Consider the following 18,464-nt stretch of genomic DNA (forward strand, 5'->3'; position numbering starts at 1 on the left):
TGTTAACCACGCTGCACCCACAGCAACAAGGCGTGCATCCGCTCCCCACGTCCTGCAGAGACCTGTCACACCCAGCAACTCGACGCTGTGCCGGCTCATCTCCGATCTCCTCTGCTTTATCCCGTTTCCCCTCTCGCTAGTATGAGGCGCTGAAGGCCAGCACGTCTGGACGAGCATCCGCCCACTACCACCCTCCGGCCGCTGTCAGATCACGGGACCGTCCACCTCTTCATGTCACACCTGTCGAGCCCGCCTCTTGCACGCCCACGAACACGCCTGCGCCTGTAAGCAGCGCATCGCAAGAGGAGGACACCGCACTAGGCATTGGGCAGCGCAACCCCCCTCCACGGCCGTCATTGTGCCCGCCGCAATCCGCCCGCGACACCAGCTTTGTACGCCAGCCACCGAGCGCGAGATCGAGATTAGGAGGAGGACCGTTCCATCCGGGGAGGCGTACGAGCAGCAGCGCGCTGCTGGACACGGCGGCGCATCTGGAAGACTGGCGGCTGCGCGCAGGCGACGTGGAATATTTTCTGGAGCGGCGGTGCTTGGCCGGCGCGCAGGACGGCAGGCACGGTTCGGATTATTGACGTTGCGCGGGAAGGCACATATCGGCGGGCCCAGCAGTTCGCTCCTGCCCCAGCGCACCCAGCGAGCGCGGCAGCTCGCGGCGGCCCAGCATGGAAACCCTCGACGCCGCCAGCAGGCAGAGGTCCGTTGTTTGTCCTCGGCGCGGCTCCGTAGCGCCGCTCTATGGCTGTAGTTATGCTGACCTGCGAGGTAGCGTCGGCTTGCCGTCAATTAGCAACTTGGACTCCGACAGAATCAAGCGGGAAGAGGTGGAGTATCAGAGGAAACACTCGGCGCCCGCAATGGTCAGCCCGTTGCACCCTTTCGCTGCCCCGTCGCTCTCGCACGGCAATCACCAATCGTCGCCCGCCAGCGCAGTGCCAGGCCCGCTCGGCGGCTTGCTGTCCCCGCCGGAGTCGCGGCGGACGTCTGGCGACGAGAAGGAACAGCAGCGCGCGCCCGCGCGGCAGTCGCTGCCGTCAATACATGAAGCCCTGCGGTCCGATCAGTCGCTCGGCGCCTTCTCCGCGCCCGCGCCACCCCCCTCTGCCCCAGCGTCCGCTCCGCAGTCATATTTCCCGCCGTCGACGGCATCGCCCTCAGACCCGCGGACACGAGCTTTCCCCAGCGATCTCCACGGCAGCCAGGGCCCGCCCAATCCCTTCTCCCACCCGCGCAGTCCTTTCATGAACACATCGGCGTCGGCAGCGCCCCCGCCACCTCCTCCCCAGGCGCATTCAGACTCGTTACCACGGCCCTCGTTTGCGGAACCGCGCTCGTCCTTCTCAGAACCGCGCTCCTCCTTCTCAGCCCCTCAGCATAACCCGAAGCTGCCCACGCTCCATCCTCTGCGCACGAACCAATCTCCTCCCCCGGGCCCTGGCCGACCGGGCCTACCATATTCGACATATCCACCGCAACCATCTTCTGCATACGAAACATCCGCCCCGCATTCGGCCGGACCCATGAACCCCAATTATGGCTACCCCCAATACCCCTCAAATTATCCTCTATCGGCCCCCGCACCAGGTGGACCAAACTCAGCGTATCCTTCGTCCACATCAACATACTCGGCACCTCCCCGGGGTTACCCTGGACCTGCATGGCCAGATAGGGGGCTAGAAGAAAAGAAGATCAACCGCTCCAACCTCGCACCGTACGGCGAATCGGTGAAGCGGCATCTGGAGAGCTTCGATTTAGAAGCCTCACTAAACGAGGTAGGGCTCTCAAAAGACCGATTTTGCTCCATTACTAACCGGCTCAGATGGCTGAAGGCGCCGGGCGCATAACGGACTTCTCCAAGGTATATCGACAGCGAGCACACGAAAATCAGCGGATTGGCATGACTCCTCAGTCCATGCCAAGACTAGAAGAAGTTGATGAGATGCTCAAGCATAGCGAGAGAATACAAGTCTCACTACAGCGCATGCGAGAAGTTGTATACAACCACCACCAGGCAAGCATGGTGGAGCCACCACAGGATCCGCGCTATCGCCAAATGAATGGATACGACCATGAAGCCTCCAGCAACTACGGCGACGACGTCAAAGGGGGCGGTGGTTTTGCGGGCCCCGACAACAAAAAGCGTCGAGGAGTAAGTTCACTCATTGCGAAACAGGTGCATCCTGAACTCATCATTAACAAGCCATCGCAGCGAGCCGCGCCTCCTGGGAGGTGCCATAGCTGCAATCGGGCGGAAACTCCAGAATGGCGTCGAGGCCCCGATGGTGCACGAACGCTTTGTAATGCGTGCGGTCTACGTAAGTTTTACGACCCAAATGTGCATCAACTGCTCATTCCTCGTAGACTATGCGAAATTGACCCGCAAGATGGGTGGCAAGCAAGCGATGGCTAGCTCGAATCTCCGACCAAAATCGCTGGATCAAGGATCACCCACGGCATAGCGTCACCTTGATCTCACGCTCCCTCGTAACTATGTCAGAACCGGACTGCTGGAACCAGTCGTTGACGACACAGTGTTCCCGCTCTGGTCCAGTCAAAAGTCGTTTACTATCTTCAGTTCCACGTCGACCGGATTATACACATTGCCGGGCACATGTCACCAGTTATTTCACGAAAGTGCTCCACGTATCGTCGTATTTACATCGGTCCCGAGGATTTGGATCAGAAGAACTCGGGAGCGCTTTTTATCTCAGGAGCTTTGGCGCGAAAACCATCCACATTGCATTTACGGGGCGGGCAACTATTTTTGGCGAGCTTGTCTTATTAGAGACGGAAGCTCTGTAAGTTTAATTTGGGCGTGTGATATCTGGATTGGGATTTCCTTCTGTCCTTGTCATTATACCAGCAAAGGTTGCATTTTGGCACACGGTACGGGCTCTGAGGCCTCTGGCTTGCTGACGGCGTTCGTTTGTACTCTCTTTCTGTGATGGTCACGATGACCACCCTGGCGTTTGGCGGGCTAGAGGATGCGGGAACCCAGGCTTCCCTTTGTACGACTTTGCACTTTCTTAGAAGTGTCTGGAGTGTTGAGCAGTTTGACGGACAGGTGAGGGTGTGATCAGCATGGTCATTAGGTATAGGAAGATCAAAAGCTATCAGTTCCACTTGGAAGGCACCTTGTGGACGCCGTCGACCCCATCCAAGTCCTGGATATCCACGCACGTCGCTCTGTGGAATCTCCTCGGAACGGCTGGGTTACCATGTCTCGCTCTACATTTCCTAATTGGCACAAGGCACCAGCCTCCTCTCCACCGCGTCTCAGATCTACGCAGCCCGACACAGATATAGAAGCGCGGCACAGAGATGATGTTGTCTCACAGCGAGGGGCCCCCGCATGCCGCATCTAGGTGTCAGACAACACTTCGGTAGGGTCGCACGTCGCCTCTCACGCCAATCGATGCAGCATTGGTCCCACCCGCAGAGTATGCAAGACGCCTAGAAGGGGCTCTTCACGATAACTTCGTCAGCGGTGCCCTTTCGCGGTCGCAGCCCAAACGCACTGCGTGATCACTCTGATCGACCGGCGGGACGCGTATCATGATGCATGCCGCCCGCTGCGAGGGCCGTGGCGGGCGGTACCGTTGTGCCGGCTGGCTGAGCAGTGGCGGCAAGTAAGGGCTGCCGCTGCCAGCTCACTTCTTAGCAGTCGCCGACGCCCTGGCATGTCTCGTGTTTTTGCCTACTGAAAGCCGTCGGAATGGTTTCCCATGGTCGAAGCAACAAGATCGCTTTTTCTGCTCCACCTCCGTACATGAGCCAACCGCTGTCACTGCGCTGCGGGCCGCGCTTAATGGTATCCCGGGCCAACCAATTGCCGCAGAAATGACGAATGCCGTCGGTTTGCTTTTTTGCCCTACAGGCCAGCAAGAGCACGTGGGGCGGGCGACGTGGTACGGGCGGCCGCTTTAGGCACGGCCAGATGCGTGCACGCAAAGGTTTGGCAGCATTTCGAGGCTTGCTGTCAGTGTCCCAAAGCAACGTCGTGCGCCGTGGTGGTTTCGAGATGGAGTTGGGCTGGGTCCCGGCGCGGCGGCGTTCGTTTACCAGCTGCGAAAGCGGAAAGCGCGTCCGAGCGTCATCCGGGCGCCGCGACAAGGGTTCCCTCCTCGGACCAAATCTGCCCTGCAGACTTCACGGACGGCCATTAATAATCATCACTGCACGCCTATGTCGGCGGCTCCAACTGCAGACTTTGACTCCTCAATCACACCGATCGCCAGGGCGGGAGCTATAGACGCCCTCGCCGCACAGCGCTGTGAAAGTCGCCATTGCCCTGCGTTCGCGTATCCCCGCTAAAGTTAGATTTCTGCTGTGCTCCCCGACTACTTCTTGCTTGGAGATAACCGCCACTCACACGCCTGCGGAGATCGCTCGTGTCTCCCGATTCGGCTTGACGACAAGTTCCGCTGCACGCGTCCGACTGGGGATGGGGCTGCTGTGAGACGTGGACTTACCGCTTTGATATGCCCGCTAACAGAAGCAAGTGCCGTTGGGACTCCGCTGGAGTGGCCAGAAGCCAAAAAGGTTGCCGGCCATGTCCGATCCTGGGGGATAGAAGTATGCTCCCTGGAAGTGAAAAGGCGGTATCAGTCCATTGACGTGTCCTGCAGCAACTCCTTGCTATATGGCGGAATGCAAAGGGGAAAGAGAGGGACGCCCTCCTTTGGGGAGACGAGGTAGCTCTGCATTCATTTTGCCGTGTCGGCTCTAACTGATTGGGTCGGCAGGTCGAATATCTCGTAGTGTGCTACGACGAGGAGAACCGCAAGGTCCGACTTTCGCTGCGGCAGGCCGATATTCTGGCGGCTTTGGCCAATGATGAGAAGTTGCTGGAACAAGGCGGAGGCGTGCCTGATGTGCAAAGGGGTCCCGAAAAGTGAGGGCGAGATATGCCAGAAAGTGTAGCTGTCTTGTTGACTATTTCAGGGAGGCTGATACCACCGCTCCCGTCTTCCATCCCGAATTCGGACGCTTCATGCTTGAAGCTACTCCTGGAAAACCTTGGGGAATCGGATTCAAAGATCTCCTTAACGTCGAACCAAATATGAAGTGGAGGTAAACTTTCCTCCCGCTTAAGTTTTCCCAATCAAGCGCTAATCACGCTGCAGACGCACCATAGCCAAGGACCACATGGCGAAGGAGGAATATCCAATCACATTGACCACCTTTCCGCGGCTCGGGTCACCCGATTGCATCGTGCCGTCCTACCCTGTCTCCGGCCCGAAATTGCGGTCTCAGTACGTACCCGATGAGATTGCTAACCCGCACATCCGCTTCCCGACTCTGGCAGCCAACATTCGCTGGCGCAGAGGGAGGAAGGTCGAAATCAATGTGCCCGTTTTCAGGGACGAGAATACTCCCTGGCCGTTCAAAGACCCTACAGTGAACTATGATCTCCATCAGTGGCCCGAGGATGATGACGTCCGCAATGGCGCCGCGAAGGAGAACCACATTTACATGGACGCCATGGCCTTTGGCATGGGCAGCTGCTGTCTGCAAATTACCTTCCAAGCCAAGAATATTGAGGAGGGCCGCAAGATGTATGATCAGCTCAGCCCTCTGGGCCCGATTTTGCTCGCATTGACTGCTGCTACTCCAATTTACAAGGGCTTCCTAGCTGATACTGACGTGCGGTGGAACCAAATCAGCAGGGCTGTCGATGACCGGACGCTAGAGGAACTTGGAGAAAAGGTGTGTTACCAGACGCTTATTCTACAGTATGAAAGAATAGTCGCTGACCTCCCAAACTATAGCCTCTGAAGAATGATAGATGGCGCGTGCCGAAGTCTCGTTACGCCTCCAACTCAACCTACATCTCCCAAGATCAGCGGCTACGCCCTGATTACCTCGATCCTGACCTGGTCATTGACAAAGATATCAAGCAACGGCTACTAGACGGTGGCATGGACGATCTGTTAGCAACACACTTCGCCCACCTTTTCATTCGCGACCCTATTGTCGTCTTCGCTGAAGATCTGAAAGAGCTCGATCTCAACAAAGCCGATCACTTCGAGAACCTGCAATCTACGAACTGGCAGCACATGCGCTTCAAGCCTCCACCGCCCGGCTCAGACACCGGCTGGCGAGTCGAGTTCAGGCCCATGGAGATCCAAATCACCGACTTCGAGAATGCAGCCTTCTCTATCTTCATCGTGCTAATCACCCGCGCGATTCTATCTTTCAACCTCAACTTCTATATCCCTATCAAGCGGGTCTCGGAGAACATGGAAACGGCGCATATCCGCGACGCTGTGTCTACGCAGAAGTTCTGGTTTCGCAAGAATCCCTTCAGTTCGCACCAGCCATCCAAGATGAATGGCACCGGCGCATCGACCCCGGCAGAGGGTAGCCGGCCACCGACGCCCTTCGGGCCCGTCGAAGACGAGTACGAATTGATGACCATCAACGAGGTCATCAATGGGCAGCACTCTGGCGAAGGTGGCTTCCCCGGCCTCATCCCGCTCGTGGAGTCCTACCTTAACAGCATGAACGTCGACGTCGAGACGCGCTGCGAGCTTGCTCGGTATCTCGATCTGATAAGGAAGCGTGCGGATGGCACATACTGGACTACTGCGAAGTGGATTCGCCATTTTGTGCGGTGCCACCCGGGATACAAGAAGGACAGTGTCGTTGATGATGAGATTTCGTATGACCTTGTCAAGGCTGCCGAGCAGATTACGAAGGCGGAGGGAAAGGACGGGTTGGGACGCGAGATGCTCGGCAGGCAAAGGTAGACGCCATTTAAAGTAAGATATTAAAAGAAGAGTTGGTGGACGATGGGAGGAAAAATGCGGCATTTGTGGTTCCTTAGAAACATTATAGCATATAGATAGCATACTAAATTAACGTCTGATGATATTTGGCGGATCCATTTGAATGTCCGCCAACTGACTGAAGTCGGCTTCATGAGGTACAAGGTCAGAGTCTCAACGCCTCCTATCTCAACCTGACGCTAACTCTACTTAACAGGATGTCCTATTGCAAGAGGTACCGTATGAGCGAGATCTAATGTTCCAGTCTCGTATCCTTCCGTCGGACATCTTTCAGGCGAACAGTTGCTAAGAAAGGTCGTAGCCAGATGTAAAAGGTTGCCCCTACCGACCCAACTTCAATACGAAGGAGATAAACTGGTAGGAGGGGTATAACGTGGAAGAGAGCGTTAGGTTCGACAGATCTAGGGAAGGCAGATATGTTTCCCCATGCTTCATGGTTTCACTGATCTCAAGCCTCCCCCACCACGTTCACTTATATCTCAACTACTCGACTCCCGAATACGAACGTACTCGACTTCGGGAGGACGTGCTTTCTCTTTCACGCATCCCTTCCCAGCATGCCTACTATAAAGCAGCGCCCGAGGCTGCGTGCTTCCCACTTCTCTTCATCAGAGCTCGCACAGCACGCCCTCAACTTCCTACTTGCAACACGGAAGCTCCTGAGCACCCGCTCGAATCGACGCATCCCAACGAGCTTTTATTCCACCCTTCGACCGTTCCGGCTGTCTCCCGAGGGAGTTCACTGCAACAGAGCAAGCACAACAACATGCCGTTGAAGCTGTTCAGTAAGTTTACCACCTCTAAGAACGCCGAGAAGGCCCCAAAGACGCCGAACGAGCACACGACATCCACAATGTACCGCCCCTCCGGAGGCATTACCACCATGCCCGAAACCGAAATCAACGCCGAAGCCGAAGCGATGAAGCATACCCGCCAAAAGTCCAGCCTGCGCCACGCCACTGTTCCCTCCGCCCCTACTCCAGAGGCCACCGCAGCCGCACCCACAATCGTCCAGAAGCCGGAGACCCCTGATCAAAACCGGTCCATAAGCGCACCCGTAACAGCGTCGTCGACAGCTCCAACAACCCCGAACCAGTCCGAGAGCAGCAGGACGACGCCATCAACAGCACCCACCACCCCGACGTCATGGGATACGCTTCCGCGTTCTATTCAGTACCGCCCTCGGGGCGTCTTCTCCGCGCGGCCGGATGTCGTTCCTGTTGACGCTGCTGGGAAGGAGAAGAAGCACGGGAGGTTCTGCAAGATCAAGACGGCGATCAAGAACAAGTTCGTTCGGGGTAAGAAGACAGATACCGGACACCGCCAGGGGCAATGCTGCAAGCACAAGAAGTTTCGTGACGGACGGTGCAAGAAGTGCAGCGCGATGAAGGGTGAGGTTGAGGGCTTACTGGAGGCTGGGGCTCACTGTGCCCACGGTGGATGTGCTGGCTGCGAGGAGTGCGTTGACGGCATTGAGATGACGCTGGCTCCTTTTCATGCTCCCCAGCTTGATGCCTTCCGCCCGATCTCTGACTTCATTGTGGATTTCCCCAACCTCGGTGCTGTGGAAGACACAACGACCGACGAACCTAACACTGGGGAGGTTGAGATTCCCCCTGTCTCTGACGAGCCTCCCAAGATTGCTGAACTGCGACCCATCCCTGATCTTGTAGATCCCTTCGGCGAATTCGTCACAGTCCCAGACGCCAGCACTGTCGATGAAAACAGCCCAACTTCATCGCACTTCACACAGGGCACACTACCCACGGAGGTGACCCGCCCATCGACTGCCGCAACGGGCAACGCCGCGCCCGAGATCCCGCCGAACCCAGCAGTAACGTCTGACCTTTCCGAAGCCGAGAACCAACGCACTCCTTGTCCTGATCGATCGAGGGCTAAGACACAGGAGTCGAGCGACGACCAGGACGGGGACGAGCATTTCAGCGACGCTGATCCTGACTTCAAGGTTACCCCTAGCCTCAAAGGCAAACTTTACGATGGGGATGGAGATTGGACAGTCTACGAGGAGAACGCTGTAGCTCGTGCTGTTACTATCACGAAGGTGCGGGCTCGAGAGGTTACTATTGCTCCGCGACGACGAGGCCGCCACCATCGCCACCGCCGGGTGCAGGTCACTGAGGAGCAATCTGTCGAGCTGCAGGATGAAGTTGAAGAAGACATGCTGGTGCGGACTGGAGAGGCTGCTATCCGTCGACGACGCTGCAGCCGCGTGCAGATGGCGTCAATCACCGAGGCATGGTCTATCCAAGAGCAGCAGCAGGACGAAGCTCAAAAAGATATGCCAGTGCAGACTCGAGAGGTTACTATTCATCTACGACGCCTCAGCTCCATGAAGACCGCTCCGGCCACCGAGGAACAGCCTAATGAAGAGCCGCAGGACAAAGCTAAAGAAGAAACTCCAGTGAAGGCTGGAGAAGTTACTATACCTCCACGACGCCGCAGCTCCGTGCAGACCGCTCCCGCCACCGAGGAGCATCCCAATGAAGAGCAGCAGGAAGAAGAGACGACGGAGCAGTCCACCGAGGACTGGGAGAATCAGATCTATCGGTTAGAGGCAGAGGCAGCTCAGCGACGACCACCTCGCATCATCTACTACCCACCAACAGCCCTCCAAGCAGCAGCGGGAATTTCCCGCCAACGCCTCAACATCTGGCGCGCCTTGCTTCCACCCATGGACCACTTGATCCCGCCGGGCCTCCTTCGAGACTTTGCTACCGGCCAGAAGAAGAAGCTGTGGATGCAGAATCCGAAGACGTTCTACAGCCCGATTAGTCTGGGAGCCGTGGTTGCGCACCAGCGACGACTAGCCGCTAAAGCCAAGGGAGTACAGGTCTCATCTAGGCTGTTGGCAGATGTGGTGAAGTACCCGCGCCTAGCTGGAGAAGGACCCCATCTCCCGTCAGGTTCAAACGTTGAAGAGATGCGCCCCGTGATAAAGCTCCCCGAAAACGTCGTCGAGCTCATCGTCACCAGCGCCCTAGCCGGCAGCCACAAATGCCAGGCCACGCTCGACGCAATGCACTCTCTCCTCTTGCCCTCCAGAGCTCTCTGGACCCGGCGAGGCCGCTGTCCCATCCGTTGCGCATACTGCGTCATCGAGCTGTGGCTTCTCGTTTACTGCAACCACGCGACCCAAGCAATCGCGGAAGCTGTGCAGAAGCAGTTCTTCCCGAAGGCGGGGGAGAAGACGATGAAGCGGGCAGCTTTCAGCAAGTTCATCAATGAGCGGGCGAGGAAGGGCGATCTGAGGGAGAATGTAGCTGCAAAGGTACAGGCGCTGATTTGGGCGTATGGGAATGTTGCGCCGCTGCTACGACCGACTGGCGAGATTCAGGTCCAAGAGATTGGTAACTGGCTGGTCGAGCTACACCAGGACACCGTGCTCGTCGAAGACTTGTCAATGACAGAGGTTGAAGAGGAGGAGACGCCCGGTACATTCGCTCAAGAGATCCTGGATGACATGACTGACCCCGAAGGTGATCAGCAAGCGCCAGAACCCACACCTATCCTTCAACCGGCAGCACTCCATCGATCGGCATCAAGTATTGATCTGGATGCTGGAACCATCGAAGAGTCGCAGACGCCAAAGCGCCGCAACACGCTCCCACGCACGCGACGAGACTCGCTCAGCCTGTTGAAGATGCGCGCGGATCCATGCACGAACGCCGAAGCCGACATTAAGGAGTCTCCTGCCGAGGCCTCGGAAGAACACACTCGCACTCGAGAGCCTCCCACAACCTCCCTGAAGGACTCCGCTCAGGATCTCTCCACCATTCAAGACGGAGATACCGACGTACAGCACCCCGACCGAGCAAACGCTCTCATGTCTTTGCACCGCCTTGCGAAACACCTGCATCGAAGGGGTGGTCGCCGGCGTCTGGACTCCGATCCAGACTCAGATACCGACTCCCCCTCCATCGAGAAGGTAGGCGAAGAAGTCCCCAATACCATCACCAAGCTCCGACGAAAGCCGTCGCACTTCCTGACCCGCCTCATCCAGCGCGTCCAGGACACGGCGAAGAAACAGGAGGATGATACAGTGTCGGTGGCTAGCTTGGACTAGGCTGAGCGGATGAGCGGAATAGCAAGGCGACACGGTATGGGTGAGTGTGAATGTGAGCATCACTAAATGCCGACGAGAGCATCCAGTCCATTCACTGACGCAACATCGAAAAGAAACGGCCCGCCTGCCTGCCTGCCTGCCTGCCTGTCACAGACAACAAAAAATAATGACCGAATGATACTACAGCCAAAATGACGAAACGAGACATGACTGAGATGAAGCCACGATTCAACGACACAGCAAACGAGCCACGACCGACACGCAGCTGTTACTAAACCGCCCCAACCTAGGAGAAAGAACTGCGGCCAGCCGGCCTCCACAAACGAACACGGTGAAAACGGTATGCACCCACCATCAAGAAGGACGCGACGAAAGCATTACCCTGAAACGAGATACGACATGACACGAAGAACGGGCGGACAACATGACAGCCTCAACGTTGAGCACTTACCCACGCTCCTTCTTTTCACCCGCTATTTGCTGCATGGCCATGGTGCGTGGTTTTCTGTTCTAAGTGCATGGAGAGTCATTTTCAAAAGCCCTGCTATATATTAGCATTCTGCGTTCCGCGTTACTCGATAGAGCTACAGTTTACCTGGTTTCTGCGTAGTTTGGCGTTCCTCCAGACAGACGATGAATTGGACGCACAGTGGGGGCGCCCTTCGCTGCTGTTTTTCAAAGGTTAGATACCTAATGCGACTGCAACCTTTCGAACTCTTTATCTTCCATGTGACCGCTAACCCAAGATATTGTGAAGCGACAAGAAGAGCAATACAACTGATGTATGAAAGAGTCTATCATTCATTCAAGAACCATTGGATATAATCAAACCATCCGCCCAATATCGCCCGCGATGCCAATCATTACCTTGCCGTGCCCACGCCAAGCCCCATACCAAATGCGCCACGCCGAGCGCTCTGCCATGATTTAACCTACAGTCATAAGACTACATAAAGATATCATATAGTTCAGAAAGACAGATGCTTGAAAGGCGAGTCTACTCATTCTCCTCCCCCTCAAGCAGCGTGTATTCAAGGATATCGCTGAGCGTAAGGACACCCTTGAGTTTGCTCTCCTCGTCAATGACGATGAATCTGTGAACGCGCGACTTGCGGATCGTGTCGTAGATGGTGGAGAGTTGGTCTTGCATGGAGCATGTGTAGATGCCCGGGAATTCCTGCTTGGTTTTAGTGAACGCGGAGTGGCTGGTACGGGATGGCGTACATCCGAGCGTTTGAGCAGCGCATCTCCCACACTGAGGTTCAAATCGTCGTATACACCGCCTTTGATAAGCGTGATAACGTCGACAGCTTCGAACACATTGAGCACAGTACCTTCCTATGTCAGCCACGGCAAATCGAACTTCGCAACTCAACACATACCGTCCTTGTCGATGATTGGCACGCTCGAAATGCTCTTCTTGACGAGCATATGTATGACGTCCATAACCGGCGTGTCCATATTCGCAGTCGCTAGACCTGTGTAAGTCCCCACGTTAAGTTCCTTTAGTGGTTTTCGCAACTTCTGCGTCGCCTTGACATTCACCGCGATAAACTTCAGAATGCGGTACTGTGTTATCACACTAACGACCATGGTGCGGTGCGTCTCGTCATCGATATCGACGATGGGGATACGTCGAGCGCGAGATTCGAGCATCTTCCGGCATGCTTCATAGAGCGGCCGCTCGGGGTGGATGGAGACGGTTTCGATCGGTATAACGCCGAGAGCTTTCTCGATATCTACTCACAGTTAGATATCATCGCGCGAGCCGGGTGTGAAGTTGTACCTCGAAGGCTGTTCAAGCGAAACTGGTCTACCCTGGCGAGAGCATCAGGGTTCTGCCAGTAATACTGAATGACGTTGATGTAATCCGAGGTCGTGAGCAGACCAGCGAAGGTTGAGCTCTTGGAGTCCCATAGCGGGGCGGAGACAATGCCTGCTCCAGGCGTTAGGATCTCATTGTACAGGCAAACACGGGGCGCTACCAACCGTTCTGAATCAGAATATTAAGGCTTTTCTTCACCAACAGCGACGTATCGAACACAATCAGGCGATAGCTGAGAGGCAACACATCGTAGCTCGTCCGCACTTTCAAGAAGGCGCGAATCGTCCTCTGTCCCGTCCGTCAGCCGCAGGAAGCAACAGCCTCGAATATATCCCTTACCAGTCCGTCCAACTGCTCCCGATCCACAGCTGTGAGAGCCCGCGGAGACATAGCAGGCCGCGCCTGCTCGAGATAGGTTCGCGGGGTAACAAATGCGAGTCGCTCAGGGCCGAGGGAAGCATCGTTAGCAGGGGCAGTTGTGGGTGCCGAAGTCGCTGAGTCGGCCGTGTCCACGCCAGACATCGTGACTCAGATGCTCCTTTGGACGGAGCCGCATGGGGGTTTATGTGTGGCGCGGAGGTCTGGGTTTGCAACTGAGTCCGGCGTTGCTGGCTGCGCGAAAGTGCGGCGTCCAGGCTGCGGTCGAGGTTGAGATCGGCCGGCCGTGGTGTTGACGCCGCAGCTAACGAGCTGCCACGCGCTAAGAGTGGGGCCTGGGCCGTGCGCCTGCCTTCACTGTGGAGTGCCATGACGAGGATATTTACATTCCGCTTAGCATGACGCCATGACCGCGCAGCTGGGGACTATATCCTCAAGTTGTTGACTTTCCTAAGAACGCCAGGCTTTCGTTGGTACAGCTAACATTGACTGAGTGTCATCGAAGGACGAACCAGAGATACAGCGAATTGAACCAAACATTGCCGCCCAATCTCCAACATTGAAGCTCCTACCCCAAGCCGCGGCTCAAACAAAAGTGTCGGTTAACGCTCTGAGACTAGGCACCGCGCCCGCATGAAATCCTGTACATCAAGTGCTGTTTGGAATGTTGTTCTTCTGAGCTGCTCTGAGCGCGTCGACGTTCAGCTCGGGTCCCGGCTCTGATTCCTCTTCTTCCATTATCATTTCAGCTGCGGCGCTTTCAACAGGCTGGTCGGGCTCGCCCATTTGTTTCCTTGCCTGAGAGACGATGGCATCAGCTTCACTAATCCCCGGCTTCATTGGATCTCCGTCCACGCCCAACTGAGCCTCGATCTTGCGCTGTTTGAGGGCTTTGTTGTCAAACCGAACGATCATACAAGACAAATTGTCGGTCGAAAAGCGTGCAAGGGCGTGATCAACCAGAGTTTTAGACGCCGCTTGTGGGTCTTGGATGTGTCGGACCAAATCGACGGCCTCCTGATCGGAGCAGACATCCCAAAGCTGAATTTGTTAGCTAGGATCGCATAGTTTCAAGAAGAGATACTTACCCCATCGCAAGCGAGAATGAGGAACTCGTCCTGGTCAGGCTGAATCACGGTCTCCGTAGTGTACGGATGGCCGGTAACTAGATCCTTCATATATGCATCTCCAAGAGCTCTTGTGACCGCAAGGACACCGTTGACGCGATTGTTGAGGATTAAACCGCCAGCGCTAGCAACACGACGGCCCTCGTTTTCGTCACTGCCTTTGTGGTCATAGGATAGTCGAAGAGCTCTGCCATTACGGCATAGAACTATCCGCGCGTCTCCAACGTTTGCAGTGTACAAGACGCGTTGGCGGCTGGCATCGTTTCGTAATCGCACCTCCGCGGGGTGCTCATTACGCCCTTCTGGTTGACCGACGGGCTGGGTTGGCGTCGCGGACTCCGAGGTGACAGCATCCGTGGTTTCCGTCTGTTTCTCACTGCTCTCAGAGGCGTTCTTCACCGCCGACACCGCGGCCGGCGCAAACAAGACTGATCCGGTAGACGACTGTGAGTTGGGCACCCGGTCTTCCCATCGTAATACTGCTATTACTGCAGTGCATCCACTGTTCTTAAGGGGTAGCTTCTCCAACTGCTGATCAACCAGGGTGAAGGTCTGGTCCAGGAGCTCAGGTATAGGGGTGTTCGGGTTCTTTCGAATCGTCTCCTCCAGCAAAAGATGCAACTTCTTGCCGCACCAATCCGCCGCAAACGTGCCAGCATGCCCATCAAATATGGCGAAGTACCCGTTATCCGTTTCCACCACAGGCAGATCGGATGAGCTTGATCCGTCGGAAATGGAGCTGCGACTCTTGTCTGGGCCGTAGGATGGCGCGGGTGTACTTAGAAAGTTGTACAAATAGGCATGGGTATCCTCCATAGTTCGCCTGCATTTCTTATTCTTGTCCTCGGTGACGCCGACACGGAAAGTGGATCGTGGACCAGGCAGCGATTCACCGGCGGAGTTGTTCAGAGAGCCCTGGGGAACGCTAAGGGCAGCATCAGACTTCCCAAGCTTCTGTATAGGTGTCTGAGGACCGGGCTTCTCAGAGGAGTTGTTGGAGGCGGTTGTAGGGGACGATCCAGAGAGATGGAGGGACTGTTTTGCGCTGGAGAACATATCCCTCGCACGCGAAACACCGCTACTTCTTCGTTTCTTTTCGCTATTGGGGCTGACTTCGCTGTTCTTGCGCTCCGAGGCCACCGGTGTACTCCCAGCCCGCTTCTCCCCGCCTGAGGTCGCCTCGTTCGTCACAGTTATAGGCGTCGACGTGTCGGTCGAGGCTGGAGCATCTACAGGGTCAGACTCGTCATCCTTCCCAGGGGATGAGCCAAACATCCTGTTCAACAGGCCTCCTTGACTGGAGAAACTCCGTCGCTTGTTTCCAGCCAGGTTGATGGTTGGCGAAGACACTCGGTCTAACGCGGGGAAGGTCGAAGAATACGAGTAAGGGCTAGAAATGGAGAAGATGGAGCGGCGCGTCGTGTAGTATGACGTCAATGTCCTGCGCAAGGTCCATATATTAGCATGCCTTCGTCAGGGCAGCCTGGAGGCAAGCGGGCGAGGAGGGGCAAGCGAAGACGCCAGCATCGGCGGGACGGGCGGGAAGTTTGCGTACAAACCCAGCGCGCTGGCCGAGCATACATACCGAAGTTTTAGGGTTCCCAAGGAGCGTTATAATGGGGCGGTAGCACAGGCAGGTAGAGAAGAGGGGCTGGTGTGCAGGAGGCGTGGTGAAAGAGGCTGATAACTTAGGCGCTCGGGCTAGCGAATGACGTCGGATGTGCGCGTCGGCGTGACCAGACACGGTGAAGCGCGAGCGGAGAATACTGAGGCGGGCGGTGCGAATGGAGGGGTCTTAGGGCCGAGGGCAGCGTCGTGGATAAAAAGCACAGCGGTCCTCCGAAGCTGTCGAGGCTGTCAAGGTGCAGCGAGAGTGCGGGGATATTAGAGGCGCCCCGTGCGCTGCCTGAGGGAAGGCGGAGGCCAAACGCAGCCCTGGAGCCTCGTTTCACCGTTCCCGCCTCCGAGGCCGCCATCTCCGAGCTCTCTGCCTAGGTATGGCTCAGCGGTGGCTCTCTCAGCACATGAGCTGTAGTCGGTGAGCTTTTAGGCTAGGTGCGCGCGGCTTGCACAGGCGGAATCGCGACACACTGGGCAGAGGCGCGGGTAGCAGCGCTTTGCTATTTTGGGAGCACTGGAGTAGATGAACGATCGACGGCGATCTGGAACTCAGGATGCATCCCGACGGATAGGGCGGGTTGTAGCAGGGATGTTTGAGATCTGGGTTCTGCCATACCGTCTACGCCTTGAAACAGTCCGCGAATACTGCGTCTTCGTGCCTCCGACACAACTGTAGGGCACGTACTCACGGTGGACTTGAAATCTGCGTGTAGGTTATGCAGCCTGTTCAGCTTCAACCAGCAATACCTGACGAAGAGATGTGCGATGTTCAGCAGTTATGGACTAGAGGTGCAGCAGGAGCAACCACCCGAGCAGGAGACGAAGAAAATTGTATTACTGCTTCCCTGCCATTGCACTTGGCGGGGAAGCTCAGGGCTCCCGGCTGGCATGTAGGCTATAAGGCTTTCTAAGCATGCCAAACAGAGTAGGAGAAAAAGATGGAAGTCTACCAGAGAAAAGAGGCGATTGGGATCGTCTCAGGGTTCAAGGGAAGTTACTCCCGTGGCATGCCCCTAATTGTCTTCACCTGCCGAAGACCTTCAGGAGTCGTCTTACAGGTCAAAAGCTTGCTTGTGTGACCTCCCCAACGCTCATACCATGGTGACTGCATTATGGAACACAATGTCGTTCAGATCGAAATGTAAGTTCCTCCAATAGCTCCAATTCATCGCATTTCGTGGCCCACCCAACCCATAACGCCGGTAGCTATGAGATATGATAGATGGATCGGTTCACCTTCGCAGACTGTCGAGGCGGGCTTGAAGGTCGTCGTCCCCTGGGTCGGCACCTCCGATTGCCTGGGCTACCCTTCCTTCTGCAACTGCGGTCTTCTGGAGGCCAGTCGGGGTCTCTCCCAGCTAAACAAGCAACGTTAGCAGGCTAATACACTTATGAGGTATTTGTGGACTCACCGCTTGGCCGAGATCAATGCCTATCTCGTCCAGGACTTGATTTACGACCTCTTCGCCCTCCTCCTCGTCTTCAAGTCCAGTAACATCGTCAATGGCATCGTCCATCATCTCTTGCCGCTGGTCCATTATGTCGTTCTCTCTCTCGAACTCCATGGCAATCCGCTGCAGGGCCGGGAGGTTCATTTGCCGGTTCATGCTCCCCAACAACGCTGCTCGATGTTAGATACGCTTCGCAGGAATGGGAGTTACACTAACTCGTCGCGCCTTTCATTGACTGCATCATTTGCTCGTTGCTGCGAACAGTCTGCCCAGAGTCAGTAGCCGTACCGGTTACTTGGTTGCGGCCTGCGTACCTGTATCCTCAAAGATATTGCCTGCAGTTGGGTCCGCATCTGGTAGAACTTCTGAATGTACCTTCACACCAACATGAGCAGAGTATCCCATCAATGTGGCCATCTGGCGCACCTTCTTGTCCGCACTAGATCCTTCGCCTGTATCCGCAGAGGTCCCATCTGCCCGTTTTTGGCGCTCTTCTTGATATCCGCGACTAGCTTCTTCTCCTGGTTCTCGAGCTTTACGCGCTCTCGGTCGAGTTCCCGTTGCGTCTTCTCGAGTGCTCGCTGGTGCTTCCGCAGCCGCTCGGCGGGCGTCATGCGCTTTCCAAAGGCCCATTCGACGATCTATTCGCATATTAGCTGCGGAGCAATTCTGCGAGGAGGCTGATACAGACATTCATATTTGCAGCAGTCCAGATGCGTGAGATTGGGTGTGTGTGGTTTGCCGGAGCTCTATAGCGAAGATGGATGAGTGTGCTCTCTTGGGTGCAACCGCGCGCCAAGTACCGACAGGCAATACCAATAGCCAGCTTTGGTAGCCTCAACGCTCGACCGGCAGCGATTCACCACCTGGCGAGAAAATTAAACTATTGTCTGTAGGCTCTGTTTGTCCGATCTGATCAGAGCCCTTTTTTTGCACCGCTCATGATTATTACTTGCTGGGACGACGCGACCACGTTGTGTTGTGCAGTGACCAATCCTTGCGATTGTGCTGCTTGGCACTCTCTCGCCACCAGATTCTCCGGAGTGCTTGCAACCGCGTTACGACCCGTGGACATTCTTCACTCCTACACGAAAACTTTCGCCACCGACACCGAACCCCCAATTACCGCGATATGCTCCCCTCTCCATCCTCGCATCTCACCTAGTAGCCTCA

At 56.0% G+C, this 18,464-nt stretch overlaps 6 protein-coding genes across 6 annotated transcripts; 3 read left to right on the plus strand and 3 right to left on the minus strand.

Annotated features, from left to right (window-relative positions):
- Positions 1 to 680: 680 nt before the first annotated feature.
- Positions 681 to 2,485, plus strand: BU26DRAFT_591898 (uncharacterized protein; the record flags this gene model as incomplete). The annotated part of the gene is made up of 4 exons (XM_033834819.1): positions 681 to 1,787; positions 1,835 to 2,164; positions 2,225 to 2,330; positions 2,377 to 2,485. 4 exons carry the CDS (start codon positions 681 to 683, stop codon positions 2,472 to 2,474), a joined length of 1,641 nt encoding a protein of 546 aa, XP_033685870.1. The 3' UTR covers positions 2,475 to 2,485.
- A 1,702-nt stretch (positions 2,486 to 4,187) lies between these two features.
- Positions 4,188 to 6,890, plus strand: BU26DRAFT_517644 (glutamate-cysteine ligase). The gene is made up of 7 exons (XM_033828620.1): positions 4,188 to 4,470; positions 4,518 to 4,590; positions 4,644 to 4,709; positions 4,761 to 4,909; positions 4,960 to 5,088; positions 5,142 to 5,724; positions 5,787 to 6,890. The coding sequence occupies exons 1-7, from the start codon at positions 4,460 to 4,462 to the stop codon at positions 6,765 to 6,767; spliced, it is 1,992 nt and encodes a 663-aa protein (XP_033685871.1). The 5' UTR covers positions 4,188 to 4,459; the 3' UTR covers positions 6,768 to 6,890.
- A 13-nt stretch (positions 6,891 to 6,903) lies between these two features.
- BU26DRAFT_272027 (uncharacterized protein) lies at positions 6,904 to 11,092 on the plus strand. The gene is made up of 3 exons (XM_033821390.1): positions 6,904 to 6,950; positions 7,003 to 10,942; positions 11,004 to 11,092. Exon 2 carries the CDS (start codon positions 7,240 to 7,242, stop codon positions 10,888 to 10,890), a length of 3,651 nt encoding a protein of 1,216 aa, XP_033685872.1. The 5' UTR covers positions 6,904 to 6,950; positions 7,003 to 7,239; the 3' UTR covers positions 10,891 to 10,942; positions 11,004 to 11,092.
- A 532-nt stretch (positions 11,093 to 11,624) lies between these two features.
- On the minus strand, positions 11,625 to 13,458 carry BU26DRAFT_271947 (nuclear protein SNF4). Its single transcript, XM_033821388.1, has 6 exons — positions 13,055 to 13,458; positions 12,880 to 13,003; positions 12,677 to 12,826; positions 12,273 to 12,629; positions 12,115 to 12,224; positions 11,625 to 12,067 (listed from the first exon to the last, which is right to left on the minus strand). Exons 1-6 carry the CDS (start codon positions 13,235 to 13,237, stop codon positions 11,888 to 11,890), a joined length of 1,104 nt encoding a protein of 367 aa, XP_033685873.1. The 5' UTR covers positions 13,238 to 13,458; the 3' UTR covers positions 11,625 to 11,887.
- Positions 13,459 to 13,489: 31 nt separating this feature from the next.
- BU26DRAFT_271965 (protein phosphatase-like protein 2C) lies at positions 13,490 to 15,701 on the minus strand. Its single transcript, XM_033821389.1, has 2 exons — positions 14,182 to 15,701; positions 13,490 to 14,134 (listed from the first exon to the last, which is right to left on the minus strand). The coding sequence occupies exons 1-2, from the start codon at positions 15,493 to 15,495 to the stop codon at positions 13,742 to 13,744; spliced, it is 1,707 nt and encodes a 568-aa protein (XP_033685874.1). The 5' UTR covers positions 15,496 to 15,701; the 3' UTR covers positions 13,490 to 13,741.
- Positions 15,702 to 16,624: 923 nt separating this feature from the next.
- BU26DRAFT_517648 (Snf7-domain-containing protein) lies at positions 16,625 to 18,232 on the minus strand. The gene is made up of 6 exons (XM_033828621.1): positions 17,983 to 18,232; positions 17,718 to 17,932; positions 17,606 to 17,666; positions 17,508 to 17,556; positions 17,253 to 17,461; positions 16,625 to 17,198 (listed from the first exon to the last, which is right to left on the minus strand). The coding sequence occupies exons 1-6, from the start codon at positions 17,986 to 17,988 to the stop codon at positions 17,073 to 17,075; spliced, it is 666 nt and encodes a 221-aa protein (XP_033685875.1). The 5' UTR covers positions 17,989 to 18,232; the 3' UTR covers positions 16,625 to 17,072.
- Positions 18,233 to 18,464: the final 232 nt, after the last annotated feature.

The sequence above is a fragment of the Trematosphaeria pertusa genome (genome assembly GCF_010094035.1).
Source record: "Trematosphaeria pertusa strain CBS 122368 unplaced genomic scaffold BU26scaffold_5, whole genome shotgun sequence".
In the NCBI taxonomy this organism is placed as follows: Eukaryota; Fungi; Ascomycota; class Dothideomycetes; order Pleosporales; family Trematosphaeriaceae; genus Trematosphaeria; species Trematosphaeria pertusa.